The sequence below is a fragment of the Nematolebias whitei genome, chromosome 3 (genome assembly GCF_014905685.2).
Source record: "Nematolebias whitei isolate Nwh7 chromosome 3, NemWhi1, whole genome shotgun sequence".
NCBI lineage: Eukaryota > Metazoa > Chordata > Actinopteri > Cyprinodontiformes > Rivulidae > Nematolebias > Nematolebias whitei.
In genome coordinates this window covers 20119022-20135001 of record NC_056500.1, presented here as the reverse complement: position 1 = coordinate 20135001, position 15980 = coordinate 20119022, and the positions used below count along the sequence as shown (strand labels likewise).

Sequence of the window (15980 nt, the reverse complement as noted above, 5' to 3'; positions counted from 1 at the left end):
TCTGATACATCCATGTACCACGTATCTTCTGATACATCCATGTACCATGTATCTTCTGATACATCCATGTACCACGTATCTTCTGATACCCTCCAACAAATGTGCAATAAAAGCTGCTCCTACATTTTTAGCTCATCAGATTGACCCTCATGTCTTTTTAAATGTCTGTCAGGCCTTGATCTTCTCACCAGACATTCTTATTTCAAGCTTTTATCTTTGTGAATTATTAAGTTTAAAATTTGCCATTCTGTTAGCTCCTTTGTTTTTATATTTATTTTTGTTTTTCTCCAAGTTTTATTCAGTTTTCATAAAATTCCTTAGGGATCAGAATGTAGCATAAATGTTCAGGCTGCTGTTTAATTCACCTTATTATATTATATTATAATTGTTTAGCGTATATCTTCGATCCTTGTTTACTCATTCTTTTTTTAATATACTTTATATTATTGCTGTTTTTGTGTGCAACTGGGACCTTGAGTACACCATTTCATTCCACCTCATGTACCACATGTGATGCAAATGACAATAAAGAACCTTGAACTTTGAATAAATATAAAGTAACCTACTCAAAATGTGTGTTTGGCTTCATTTTTTAACTAGAGGGCTTTTGGATATTATTTGTCAAAATAAACACTGAATAAAATGTGAATTAGATTTACTCCAACTCATTTTTTCTTTTAACCAGATTTTATTTGATTGTTTATCACAGTTCAGTCGTGTAACATCAGGTGTATGAATGGCGGCAGCTGCCAGGAGGACACCTGCGCCTGTTCAAAGGGATACACAGGCAGTCACTGTGGACAACGTGAGTACAGCCGGCTGCAGTGTGCACTCATAAATACAAATGTGTGCAAGGATTGTGCATTACACAACACAATGTCTGACACGTCTGAGAAACATCCTATAGCGCTACACAAAAAGATTCAAATTACATTTTAGGACTAACCAGTTTTTTTTTTCTTGTGTGTCATTTGTCAGACAAATGTTGGAACATTTTTCTTTCATAATGAGATCGCTCGCAGCTTTATTTATTTATTAATTAATTTTTTTACTCACTTGGGCCCAGATTCAGCAAAACGGCCACAAATCATAAAACTCCCCTTTCATGTTTCACAGATAAGATATGTTTATTATTTTGCAATGCTTTCTTTTCATTTATTTAAATGTTTACTTTGAAACAAGAACATTAAAACTATTCTGTTCCTATTAAACCCCAGAGATAAATCATCTTGTCTGTCTCTAGACTTCAGTAAAATGCAGACGAGCAGTGGCTCACTCTGATGGTGGACTAATGCTTGTTAACGATCACTTTGAGTAACGCTTTTGCATCAGAATAATTTTTTACTGCACAGCTTTGGGGAAAGTAGCAGTAAAGCTGAATGACCCAGTTTGGACTAAATCTGAACATGGAGTCGTGCCACTACTTCCAGTCTAAGTTTCAGCAAATGTCCTTTGTTTTTGACATGAAAGACAGCACAATGTGTGAACCTCAGACATTAAGGATCTCTATGCTTTAAACAAAACATGGCCCTCTCTCTCTTAATTTCTATTTAAAGAATCTGCTCCTACAAGTCTCCACACTGTTGTCACTCACACGTAAAAGGTGTTAAATTATATTCCTTTGTCAAAATGATCAAGCGTTACATTTTTCTTTTCTTTTTTTTTGCCTGCTATGACATAATATATGCTCCTAAATACTTTGGCCAGAAGATAAAAAAAGTTATTGGTTTATTACTAGGAAGACATTTGTTACACAACTTAGAATGTGATTTTAAGCTTGTTCTAACACTGCGACAGTGAGATGGAGAACAACTGAAGTGAAGCAGTCCAGTAACTCCTCTTTACTCCATGTCTCTGCCAGCTGTGTGTGAAAATGGCTGCCAGAACGACGGGCGCTGCATCGGGCCCAACAGATGTGCATGCGTCTACGGTTTCACTGGACCACAATGCGAGAGAGGTGAGAGCTCATCCTCAGTCTAGTGTTTAGACTGTTTCATGTATCTCTATGAGTCCGTTAGTATAAATAAACCAGAGGCCCCACTGAGCTGCAGTACTTCCTGCTTTGGACTGTAGGAAAACCTGAGAAATAAGAATAACCCTGCTGATGTAATCGTGTTATTTTTTATGTTTTATCGCAGCTGTAAACCCTTTTTTAAATGTCATTACAAATATATTTGGCTCATTATTATTCAGTTCAAGAAAGAGAAGAATCTAAGTGGTTCTTTTTGTAATTTACCAAGCAGTTTTCTAAATAGAAAATAAAGAAAACCATCACACATGTTACAAACTGATTCACATCCCCTTTTCTATTTCTGATTTAATCTGGTAGTGTAATTAATGTATTTAGCACAGTTAAAAGCACAGTTTAATATAATTTTATTATGATAAAGATGCACTTTAACTTGATTTTACTTTCTATATGTTGCCTGAATGAAGCAACGTGGAAACTTACAACTTGCATGACCAACTGTGCTGTTTCTGTTATTTGATTATGTTGCTCTTCAACACTGTGTTAGTAAAATGTTCTCATTAAACTTGAGTACTGGTAATAGTAAATAACAAGTAAAAAGTTAAGTTAAACACTACTGTAGGGCAGAAAAGTGGGTGCCACTTTACAATAAGGCTCCCCTTATATAAATAGTTTATAGATACATTATTAATTCCTCTATAAACACTTTATAAATCATTAATAACTGCTTATTATGCATTAATTAAGGGTAACAGAGAGACAAAATTGACTAGTTTCTTGTCAGTGAGTCAAATCTGTTCACCTATATATTTAATCTAGAGTTGTTATATTAAACATTTCAGACTGTTACTACCTTGTAAGCACAATAATCATTTGTAAACCTATTTCTTTAGCATATAATATTGTACTTTATCAGTGCATTAAGTATCTACAACTAATTTTATGTCCTAAAAAATTAGGTTTACAAATGCTTATTGTGCTTACAAGGTAGTAAATTAGTCTGAAATGTTTAATATAATAACTCTATAGATTAAATTAATAGGTGAACAGATTTGACTCACTATTTGGCAAGAAACTAGTCAGTTTTGTCTCTTTGTCACCCTTAGTTAATGGATAATAAACAACTATTAATGATTTATAAAGTGTTCATAGAGGAATTAATAACACATCTATAAATTATCTATAAGGGGAGCCTTATTGTAATGTGGTACGGGAAAGTGTTTCTGTGTCAATGTGAATTTAATATCTGAAAATAATACCAATCTGTCAGATTAACTCTTTGGTACATTTTGGTAAATAGGCCCAGCTCCACTTTTACATGAATACTCGTGCAATATAAACTTTTTTAACTGGAACAAACTGTTTTTGATGAGAAAAACGTTGTTTTCATTTGGAAAGATTTGTCCCGACCTTGTTTTGATCGTGTGCTAAAAGGGATAGTTATAAATGGAAAAATATGAATCAAATTAAAGAAAAAATGAGCAACAACTGTTTGGGAAGAATCTGTAATGTCTTTTGTATTTAAACATGTGCTTAACATCAGTGTTATCACCACCTGCTGGGCTAGCTCAGTGTTTTGGATGGAATTTCTGCCTCTCGTCTGGACTTCGATATATTTTCAGACATAGCAGAAAAAAAAAGTTTTAAAAAGCGATCTGAAGTTGAGAAGTTGGGGCGACAGAACTTACCCGTGAAAGATACCATCCTGAAAAGCTTTGATGTTCCTGTCAGTCCACAGTCCTCTTAATTTACCCCTTTGGATGACTTCAGATTATATTCTGTGTTTTGTGACATGTATGGTGGGAAATGTTGACCAGCTGCTGGAAGTGGATCGAGCATTAGAAGATGAAAATACTGTATCTCAGTTATCATCTATTATCTCACCTTAAACTGACTCCAAACTCCCACTTCCCACCCCCCTGTTTGTCCTGTACCCCTCTGGCATGCACTGGAAGCCTGTAATTGTGCTCAACTCTTTCAAGCCTTTCTTCCGCATTCCCCCTTTCCTCAGTACAGATGTGTATGCAGCATGTCTGTGTAAAAATAGCCACAAGCACTCTTCTTCTCACACACAATAATCTTTTCTTCTGCTGTTTTGTCTTGTTTTCATCTCCACAAATTTAACCCCAGCTCTGGCGTCACCTTTATTTAAATTCTTCTCGTTCGCCATCATTTTTCAAGTCTTGGACTGAGTTTTCTTGGAAAACCAAAATTTTAAACTGCTTTTCTCTTGATGGATCTTCTGAAACATCTGGCAATAAATATCCCCCCTTCCCCTCCTCTCCCTATCGTACAACATCGCGACAGAGCAGATGAAATAAGGTTTCTTTGTGGAGTTGTCGTGGACATTCCCTGATGAGGAGTGGTGCAAGGTAGAGAAGAAGAAATAGGAGGAGGAAGGTGAAAATGAAAATGGATTTCCCAGCTGTGTACACAAAACCAGACAGAGGGGACCAGAAACACTGCCCCTGTTGGAGAAGCGGGCCGACCAAAGATCTTTTAATTGCCCATAAGGGAAATGCTCATAAATCTCTGTTTGTGTGTGTTTCTTTCTTGGGCCAGATATCCTTCAGAGGAAAAAGATGATTGTGTAAATTTTACAAATTTAGCCAAAGATTTGTAGTATATTTGAAACACACGTGGAGTCTATTCTTCTCCAGGGCAGGATGTAAATTAAAAGGTTAGACATGAGCAATGGGACTTTTGTGTATTTATTACAACAACTTTGCCAAACAAGTCACAGAGTACACACAAAGCTGTTTTAGAGGTGCATTTGTGATTGTGAAATTTTCTACAACCCTGAAATGGCTCTGAAAAGACTTGAGCAACCCTGGCATAGCCTTTGTGCTCTTACTGTATGTTGCGGTTTTAGAGTTTGTCTAAGTGAGGCCCCGAGTCGTTAGATTTACTGCGTGATTCGGTGAAGAGACGTGGTGATGAGCTGTGATTACGAAGGCAGTGAAAGTCAACCAGTGAGTGGGAAATGGGTGTGGATGGAATCGTGGGAAGCCTCTGCGTGTGAGAAAAGTGTGTGCACATGCAGCTATGTGTAAACCTCCTATTTGTGAGGGTTTGGCATGAAATATATCTGGAGTTGAATCATAGATAAAAATTAATCCAAACTATCTTTACAGTTTCTCTGTTAGCTTTATGTATCTGTCGCTAGTTTGTTTCAGTTCAAATATGTGCGTGCACTTATACCCTGAAGCTGTCAGACTTATAAATCCCTAACCAGAAAAATCACTGTAATGCCACTTTAATTGGTGATATGTGACTTATCTGTGCTGCTGATTATCCATGCTGCTGATCTTTTGCCTCTAAACTGCTGTATTCATATCCATCTCCTCACTACAGGATCATGTTTGGGCTGCTGTTTAATATAACTTATTATTTTACATTATTATTGTTTAGCATATATCTACGATCCTTGTATACTGGTTCTTTATATACTATATAGCTTTACTATTTTGGGGTGTAACTGGGACTTGGAGTACACAATTTTGTTCCATCTCATGTACCACATGTGATGCAAATGACAATAAAGAACCTTGAACCTTGAAAAGAAGCAATAAAAATCAAGGTTCAAGGTTCTTCATTGTCATTCGCATCACATGTGGTACATGAGGTGGAACAAAATTGTGTAATCAAAGACCCAGTTACACCCAAAAATAGCAAAGATATACTGTGTATTATATAAAGATCCAGTATACAAGGATCTTGGATATACGCTCAACACTAATAATATAAAATAATACGGTGTATTAAGCAGCAGCCTGGACATGAGTCTGTTGTGAGGAGATGGGTATGAATACAGCAGTTTAGAGGCAAGAGATCAGCAGCATGGATAATCAGCAGCATGGACAGAAATGTCCATGTGACCATCTTAGAAAAGTTCAGCATTAATAATATCTTCTGTGTTTTGCTTCAGCCCTTTGATTTATTTATTTTTTTTATTACACCAAAATTTGTCGTCCCCTTACTTTCCATTCTGCTGCATTATTCTTGTAAAACATTTCTGCGCCTTTTATTCCCAACTAAAAAAAAACAAATAATATAACTTGCAGTTCACATTTTCTCACCACATTAGATGCTTCTGCAGTATTATGTTTCCTTGTGCATTTACACAGTCCTTGGACAATGTCTGTCCGGTCCAACTCAAGATTCTCATTGTCCACAGAGAGGCAATTTGGACGGCAAAAAGCAGTTCATCACATGCACAAGTTGGCGTAATCGTTGGAAGCGGTGCTATTTCTGCTCTCCCTCTTGACGCTGGATAAAAAAGAATAGCTGGACAGGATAGTGACACTGTTGAGAGGGTGGGTGGGACTCTGGTGCAGCTACAGTATAAGTTGTTTTATGGAAAATATCTCCAGCGATAATTTAGTTTAAGGCAGCCACATCGGAGCCTCGCTAAATCGGATCTACAATAAGCTTGTTTTGTCTATAAGTGGTGACCACATGTGTGGAGGCACATACACACTCCGAGAGAAAAATGTGATTATTACCCGGGTGTTCAAGAAAAATCCAAATTCTTTCAAATCGTGCAAAATTATAATCTAATGTATTCCTAAAAGTGTGTCTTCCACTAACAACATAAACTATGATCTATGTGCTTGTTACAAAAACCATGATTGATTACACAGTTTTAAAAGAAATCCTGTGTTCACGAGATATAATTAAAGTGCTGTATTTCATTGAAGGATCTAATTTGGATGATCTCATAAACAAAATGTTTAAATTTTGATCATCAGTCAAATTTAGAAGCTCTGCTTTGTTCAAATGTCGATTAAAATAGCATCACGAGAGGAAAGTTTTCAGCTGATCACACGAAAAGTGGGTTGATTTACTTTTTCTTCAGCCGAGAAAGGAAAATAAAGACCTCTTCATTTTTTGGAGAGTGTAAAACGTCCCAGCAGTGGCTGTTGTTGACAGAGACTGGAGCCCGCTTGGCCAGGCCGCCCGGCTGTAGCTGCGCTCTGCTCGGTCTGCTTTATTGTTCCACTGCATGGGAGGGTTGGGGAAAGTTTCCCAAAACAGACTAAAATAACTGTAGATGTGAAGACAGATATTATTGCACAATGGGAGAAGTACAGAAACAATGAAGGAGGAAGTGCAGCGTTACAACCTGATGCCACACGTCTGTTACTCCATGTTCCAATGTGCTCAAGTTCTCTGAGCGATATGCGAAGTTCACAAGCATCAGTTAACAGGAGGCTTTCAGATCTACGATCTTTGTGGGATTTCTCCCACAGTTGTTCTTTTTGTAAGTGTGTGTTTGTGTTTACGCGGCGTAAAGCACTTAGTCACGTTTGACTGGTCGCTTTTGGAGTCGAATGGAGCAGCAGACTCTTTCAGGAGCGATTACAGCTGAAGGAAAGAGTGATCTCAAGCCTGCTGATAATGACGCTGATAAAGACTAACAGGGACCGCCACGGTTGGCCAGGATGGAGATAAACATCCTAAACATCCACACACAAGACATGCTTTGACATTTCCGCAAACAGAATAATTAGGAAATGTCTTCACAGGTGGGTAACGGTGTAACATTTAGGCTCCGAGCTAATCTTCCAGCTGTATAAAGTCTGGAGAAAGCATCCGGTGTAAAACACATGCTTGTTCATACACACTTTCACACCCATAGTCTTTACACACTTTTTCTCCTTCATTTAACCTTTGGACTCTTGTCAGAAAGAAAATTATTCATAAATCATACTTTAAGTTTCTTATCTCCCCTAACTTTCCCCTTAGGGAGTTTTAAAAGTGCTTGAGGAGTTATTATTGAGTCTCTATTGATATGTTTTTCTTCTACTCTTGCCATTTCTCCTCCAACCTTTCCCTCCCAGTGCTCAGGTCAATGCACAGTCCCATTTATATGATCCCATAGAAAGGGCTGATGGGAAAAAGGTTCCAGGCAGGAGCAAATATTTTATGTCTGCTTTTACAGCATGTTATTCAATGTTAATTCAAATGTCTACAGAAGAAGGAGCAGAATGTGTGATGAGTGATCACTTGTTTCCTCAAGATTACTTTCTGGTAATGTTGATTTTCATATTTTTTTGGAAGTGTTTATGTTCCTAAAACAAAAGTCTCATAAAGTACTTTGAAAATACTCCATTAAATCTGACTCAAAATGGAAATTGATGAATAATGACTTACCATATTTATAGATTCTGAATGAGCACGAGAGCTACTCATTAGAGCCAGAATTGACTACTGGTGGATTTATGAATACTGTAAGTAGTGAAGAGAGAATAGGTGAATTTTGATCACACCATTCAATCCAGTTCAGATCCAACCAGATCTGGAGTGGAAATCTAATTTGACTAAATTGCTTCCAAATTTTGTCATCTGGACAGTCAAGACTGCTGCTGGTCCTCGACTTAGCCTGCATTTTCACACAGAAAATGAGTTTTGAGATGAGACTGTGAGATGGAGTTCCACTTCATCCAGCCTGGACTCTCTTTTTCCCCATCTTTACCACATTCCCCATTTTCCTGGACAGTATTTAAAGTCTTGCACCTTTGTGACCTCTGCTCCTTGTTGCCTCACTGTTCCACCAGTCTCCCTCTCATTTGCACACATGTACTCTGTCTTACTACGTCTGACTTTCATTCCTCGTCTTTCAAGTGCATACCTCCACCTCTCCAAATTCTCTTCTGCTTGTTCTAACCACAGATCACAATGTCATCTGCAAACATCATAGTCCACGGGGATTCCTGCCTGACCTCATCTGTTAGTCGGTCTATCACCAGAGCAAACAAGAAGGGGCTCAGAGCTGATCCTTGATGCACTCCCACCTCCACCTTGAAGCTATCTGTCACTTCTACAGCACATCTCACCAGTGTCCTGCTGTCCTCACACATGTCCTGCACCAGTCTAAAATACTTCTCAGCCACTCCAGATTTCCTCTTGCAATACCACACCTCCTCCCTCGGCACTCTGTCATATGCTTTTTCTAAATCCACAAAGACACAATGGAGTTCTTTCTGACCCTCTCAGTACTTCTGCATAAACATACTCAAAGCAAAGATGGCATCTGTGGTGCTCTTTTGGAACATGAAACAATACCGCTGCTAACAAATTGTCACCTTTCGTCAAAGTCTAGCTCCACAACTCTCCCCCAGATCTTCATTAGGTGACTCTTCAACTTTATTGCCCTGTAGTTGCTACAACTCTGTACATAACACTTGTTCTTAAAAATGGGCACCAGCACACTTCTCCTCTATTTCTCAGGCATTCTCTTACGCTCAATTATGTCATTGAATATTTGAGTCAAAACCATCACTGCTATCTCTCCACCAAACCTACCCATCACTTCCTCATCCCCTCTCTTTCCTTCATCAACATGTCCATTCAGGTCTGCTCCGATCACCACTCTCTCCTCCCTGGGAATACTCTCCATCACTTCATCCAGATCCTTCCAAAAATTGTCTTTCTCCTCTACATCACATCCAGCCTGTGGAGCATAATCACTGACAACATTCAGCATTAGACCTTCTACATCTACCTTCAGGCACATCACCCTATCTGACATGCTTTTCATCTCTCCTACATTACTTGACAATTTCTCCTTCAGGACCACCTCTACTCCATTTCTCTTTCTATCCACACCATGGTAAAACAGTTTAAACCGTTCTCCAATGCTACAAGCTTTGCTGCCCTTCCACTTGGTCTCTTGGACAAACAAAACATCTACCAGTACTTCTTGAGCATGTGATCAGTTGGTTTTGGTTGTCAGCAGCAAAACTGGTTGATCCACCCTGAGAAGGTGCTATTTAAGAGACTGAGCTGAAAACAGCACCTCAGACTGAGGAAGTCTCTTGGATGAGAGACGAAACGTTTCTAGATTTTTTTGCTTGGTTTTGTTTTTGGTTTTTTTTGAATGTCCAGAGGACCAGATTGAACTTTTTTGGATTTTTCTACCTGGATTATTGAGCATGCATCAGGATATCTACCAGTACCTTATTTCTCTGTATCATGTTAGCCAGCTCTCTACCTTTGCCTGTCATTGTCCCCACATTTAAGAGTTGCCACTGTCAGTCCTACATTCTTGACTTTCCTCTTCTCCCTCTGTCTCCTGACACGTTTTCCTCCATGTGGTTTTCGACTAACAATACCACAATTTCTACCGGCACCCTGTTTGTCAACAGCACCGGTGGTGGTTGTTGTTAACCCAGGCCTTGACCAATCTGGTTTGGTGTCACTTAGGTGAACTTGCATGTTCCATCCATCCATCCATCCATTATCTTTACCCATTTCTTTCTTTTCGGATTGCAGAGGCACTGGTGCCCTTGTCCAGCAGTCACTGTGTGAGAGGCGGGGGACACCCTAGACAGGTCTCCAGTCCATCACAGGGCCACATAGAGACAAATGAAACAAACCACCATTCACTCTCTCACTAACACCTAGGGACAATTTAGTTACCAATCAGTCTAACATGCATGTTTTTGGTCTGTGGGAGGAAACTGGAGCACCTGGAGAAAGCCCACACATGCACGGAGAGAACATGCAAACTCCACCCAGAAAGGCCCCGGACCTGGATTTGAACCAGGGTAACCTGCTCGCTGAGAGGCAGCAGCTCTACCAACTGCGCCACTCACATGTCAGTTTTGGAAAACATGTTTTACATTGGATGCTCTTCCTGAAAAAACCCTTACTATTTATCTAGGTTTGGGACCAGCACACTGACTTGTGCTCCCTAGTAATTGGTTTAATTAGATTATTGATTAAATATATGTACTAGTCTGTGCTACATAGTAGCAGTCAGGGTTAAAAGAGGACATGAAATCAAAGAGTAGAGAGTCGGGACACAGACAGGAAGGATTGAAGTGAGCAAAGACAAATAAAGACAGATGAATGAGGTGAACCAGGTTCAGTCCTGTTCTGCATTTTGCACGCTCAGTTTGACCTACTTTCATTTCTCTTCTTTCTTTCTACCTTTCCTGCTCTTTGCCTTTGGACCACTTTTGTGCATAACAGGAATTAATAAGTTTAGTGAACAACTTCCAACGAACACGACCACAGAACTCTATCATCCCATCTCACTCCATTCTTCAGAGCTGAGTGAGCTTTCCTTGCCTTGGCTAGCCAACCGTGCAGTCAGCCTTTCATCTGTGTTGTGAAAACTAACTAACCACTCGTTTTAAATGAAGGCTATATTAACTTTGACGCCACTACAAGGAATTTAATAATAGCCTTTCACTCGAGAGAAGCCATCACTGAGCTGAACAAATAGAAAGAGCAAACATCTTATTTCTGAAATCCTTTCAGCATGAGGTAGTTGTGTCCAGTGACTTGTGTATTGTTTTTTAACAAGCGTAAGCAGAAGGAAGGAAAGAAAGTGATTAGTGAAGCTGAGCACACTTTGTTCTCATAATGTGACTTCATGCTCGTGTTGCAATATGTGTGAATGACTGTGAGCATTCATCCTCACTACTTTTACCCAAAGAAAGGAAGCTGAATTTTACACATCTGTTGGACATCTGGGAGCCATTTCTGCTACTTTTTAACCCAAGATCTGAAAAGCTATGTATGGTATCTTTGTGGTAGGTTGTGTTAGAAGGTTTAAAATAAATGATTTTTATTATTTTTAAACTTGTAATTGTTTTAATGACCATGCTGTCATTGGCTGATTATTAAACTAAGGTTTATAAAACCACCATCAGTTAATCTGAGAATTTTAATATGCTTCAGAATGCACAAAGACTAAATACTTGGGAGTCATTCTAATCTTACCAGAAATAATGTATTGCAGTTTTTAATGAGAAGGTTTAACAAGATGACGCCTGAACTCATGCGGTAGGCATTAGCTGTAATGCAGCTTTTAGCGCTTACTGTTCAGCTTAAGTTCCTGTAACTCTTACCACTTCAAGTGCTTCACTTTTTGAACCACGTGCAGAAAGAACAAAAGAAAAAGAATGCAAAAATATGCCTCATACATCAAGAAGAAATCTCTTACTCATGTACTTAATCTGGTTTTGTTTATTGTTGCACCAGATGTGCACGAGAAAGTGATTCACCGCTCTGTCATTTCTTTAATCAACCGACTAACAGAGATCCGTGTCCCTCTCTGACCACAGACTACAGGACGGGACCATGTTTCACCCAGGTGAACAACCAGATGTGCCAGGGACAGCTCAGCGGCATCGTCTGCACCAAAACTCTGTGCTGCGCTACGATTGGTCGAGCGTGGGGACACCCCTGCGAACAGTGCCCCGCCCAACCGCACCCCTGCAGACGAGGCTTCATCCCCAACATCCGCACCGGCGCCTGCCAAGGTCAGACCACACTGTTTCACTTTACAATCACATGCCTGAGAAATCCTTTCTTACTTTGTTTTTTACATATGTCTTTAAAGAAATCATATAATGACACACAGAGCAGTGCTGAAACACACACACATCCACACACCCATCATGATAAACATTGTAACCATTACTTTATCCATCATCATTTCAGCTGAAATTCCTGCAGCACAACATCCACAAACTATAGTTAAATGCATTGATGGTGCACAACCAGTCAGAAACAAACATCCGCTTTCTTTATAGGACCTTATCTTGAAGAGAAAAACTGTCAACACTGCTGCAACTATGTCTCAAAGTTAATAGTTTATTAATACTCTTCGTAAACTAAACATAGTGCATAAAACACATCCTGTTGTCTAATAACATATAAAGAACTCACTGAAACGGAAACCTTTTCCTGTTGTTAAATGGGCTCTTTCCTTCTTTTACAGCTCAAATTTATTTTTACTAGACTGCTGGGAGTCATAGTTGAGCAATAAAAGGTTATGTAAAAAAAACCAGTGACATCACATTATTTCTGTTGTCCTGAGGTTTGGCTTGAAGGCCCTGAAGTGTAAACAGAAAAACCATAATGACAGAGCAGGAATGGCATGTACCAGACGTGGAGGGTCTTCTGAACAAAAGTAAATAAATAAGTGAATTCCTGATTTGTTTTGGAGCTTGAGTCAGTTAAGGACATCTCCGTCTCAGCTGAATTCCCATTTGTTTTAAAAGTTTTCTTCCAAGTGCCCCCCATGAAAGTGTCATTTTAAAAGTACGACTACATAGACATTTTTAATTTCCTGTCCTTTAGCAAATACAGTGTAGACACAACTTGATTAAAGAGCAGTGACTCACTGCAAGTCCTCCAGGTATTCGTGGTCAGATTACGCAATAAGCTTAAAACAATATATGACACATGTGGAGGTCATGCCCCTTGTTAAATTACCCCTGATGATTTATTGGCTTCGTCCAATTCGTTTTATAAAAACACCAAGCATTATCCACACCTTTTCCATATCAAGGCTAAGAAATTGGTTTAAACATTTTGTATCTTAGCATTAAAATAAGCTTTTTCCTGTAATGTAAAGTCACACATGCAGACAATGTACAAATCATTTGGAAATACAGAAGCTAAACAAGATGGATTATAGTGAAGCTCAATATTTCTTTTATAGATGGTCAAGCCTATTTTTGTGTATTTACTTTAATATGTATATATTTTATGTTTTAAACATTTTTTTTCTATTTTAACACAATAACCCAGAAGAGGCATGAGACTGTAGGATCAAACAACTGTAACTGGGGCTAAGAATCCAGGCAGGGAAAGAATAAAGTCCACTGAATACAGAAAGCCTTCCTAAATCCAAAATACATAACTTAAGCCAGGCTGAAGAGGAGGAGCAGAGGAGAAAGGCAGACAGACAGACAAAAGGAGGAGACCAGATGAGCTGAGTTAACAAGACACAGGTGAAAACAATGAAGACAATCCAGAGCAGACCAGCAGCTGAAGTGAAACAAGAAATAAGGATTTTCTCTAATAAAACAAGAACTAAGAACTGCAAACCTAATTAACAAGAAACATGATTTTAACTAAATCCTAATTAATCCCAATAAATAATAGTCAAAACCTACTATTTGTCAAGATTTCTTCAAGTCCAGTCAACCTGTGAAGAGAAATGTAACCATTTAAATTGGAATTCAACTAGAAGCTGGAAGATCCTTCATATTGATGTCCTGCATTTTTTTCATTCAAAATTAGAAACTGATCTGCATGCACCGTCTTGTGCAAAAACATTTAAACCACCTCAAATTTATTTTCTGCCAATGAGCCAAACTTTCTTACAACCATTTAAAGTTTTCAAGCTCTCTGAATGTTTTTCTATTTTTGTTGGTATTTTTTGTTATCATCCCCATATATAGTGTTCAGACTGCCCCTCCTGTACCTCCTAGTGGGTTTAAAAGTACGTTGCGTTGTGAGCACTGATAATAGGCTCACGTGGTTAGGTTCAGAGTAAAGGGTCTGGGTTAGGTTTAGGCAAAAGGGTAAGGGGGTTAAGTTTAGGGTCAGTGCTCTTGGTCAGGTGTAAGGTTAGGTTTAGGAAAAGGGTTATGGTACATAAAGTGGACAAAAAAAAAAAACACTTCCTGTTTTACCCGTGTGCAACGCTGCATATAGCCTTTTTTATTTTTGATCCAGTTCAACACAGCACATTGTGCAGTCTGTGCTGAAAAAAAAAGTTTTTAAAAGGCTAAGTAAAAAGCAAACAATTAGAATAAAAAAGGCCAGGCAATGGACATTAAATGTAGGAGAAAACAGGCAAAATCCAAAAACATAAAAACATTTGCAAGTGCTTCAGAAAGCTTGAAGAACATTTCACAACTTTAAAAGATTACAAGAATGTCTGAACATCTGGATGCTAAGTATAAAGAAATGAGGGATGACTCAAGACTTCTGCACAGTTCTGTGACTCCACCACTTTATTCATGGAAGCTGCCAGGTTGCTCATTTGTTAAAAGGTAGTGACTCAGCTCTATGAGACTCAAAACTCCTCTCAGAAGTTTTTTTTTAATCATTTGTGCTTCCTCCTCTCTTTGGATATCAGTTTTTGTGTTTGCTCAGTTTTCCAAGTTTCCACTCACATGCTTTCACACACATGCACACACTCAAGACACCTAATCGCCAGAGAGCCAAGAGCAACGTCTGTCTGGCAGCAGTACAAAGAACACATGACCATGAATCTAAATGTAAGGATTCCAATCTCCCCATCAAGATGTTGGCCAGAAGTCCCGTTTTATTCTTCAGTTTTATTTATTTTTTTTAAACTGAACTTCTTTGACTTTAGTCGGTACTTAAAGCAGTTACAATCAGCAGCAAATGTCTAATTTAAATTATTAGAAACATGCTGTTTTTATATCCACTGTGTTGTTTTTGAAAGCATAGCTGCAAGCTCAAAATGCTTGGATCCCGATCAGGGACTGACACTTTAATGAATATAAACCATGCTTGTGGGATCTACATTGTTTGACAAAAAATCCCCAATACTGGTAATAGTGACCCACTTAGAATTCTAGGAAAAACATACATTTAAAAAGTCATTTCCTGTTTCAACAAGAACTGAAGTCATTCTTTGAAAGTCCAGGACATCATGGCCATGTTACAGTACACTGAAATAAGGCTGGGAAATGAAAAAAAGTGTTTGCAAGGAAGAAAATGGGCCAAAAACAACCAGCTTACGTCAATCTAAACCATTGTTAACTCTTAAATACTTACCTGCTTTTGCCTCTTGTCACTTACAGTATTTTCACTTCTCCCCTGCTTTTTTTAGATGTGGATGAGTGCCAGGCAGTACCAGGTCTGTGTTCTGGGGGGAACTGTATCAACACTGTTGGATCCTACGAGTGTAGATGTCCTGCCGGACATCGTCAGAGTGAAACCAGCCACAAATGTGAAGGTGAGTCACGTCAGGACTGAACTCTGGTGGGACACAAGGTTAAATGTCAGAAATAAGAAATAAATTTATAACTAGAGAGTTCCTGGAGAAACTTTGACGGGGACTGCCACTTTGTGGACATTTGAGATTTTCTATTTGACAGTACTACTTGTTGAGGTTTGCTCTCAGCTACCACCATACCAAGTTTCAGCTTAATATAGCAAAATTAAAAAAAATATATATATAAAAAAAAAAAATTTTTTTTTTTTTTTTTTTTTTTTTTTTTTTTTT

General features: G+C 38.5%; 1 protein-coding gene across 1 annotated transcript in view; it reads left to right on the top strand.

The window, feature by feature from the left end:
• Nucleotides 1–15980, top strand: part of fbn2b (fibrillin 2b) — a 62880-nt gene that overhangs the window by 4714 nt on the left and 42186 nt on the right. The window contains exons 2-5 of the mRNA XM_037698305.1: nucleotides 710–805; nucleotides 1862–1957; nucleotides 12049–12246; nucleotides 15585–15710. Coding sequence (XP_037554233.1) covers nucleotides 710–805; nucleotides 1862–1957; nucleotides 12049–12246; nucleotides 15585–15710 — 516 coding nt within the window. The remainder of the gene's footprint in view (nucleotides 1–709; nucleotides 806–1861; nucleotides 1958–12048; nucleotides 12247–15584; nucleotides 15711–15980) is intronic.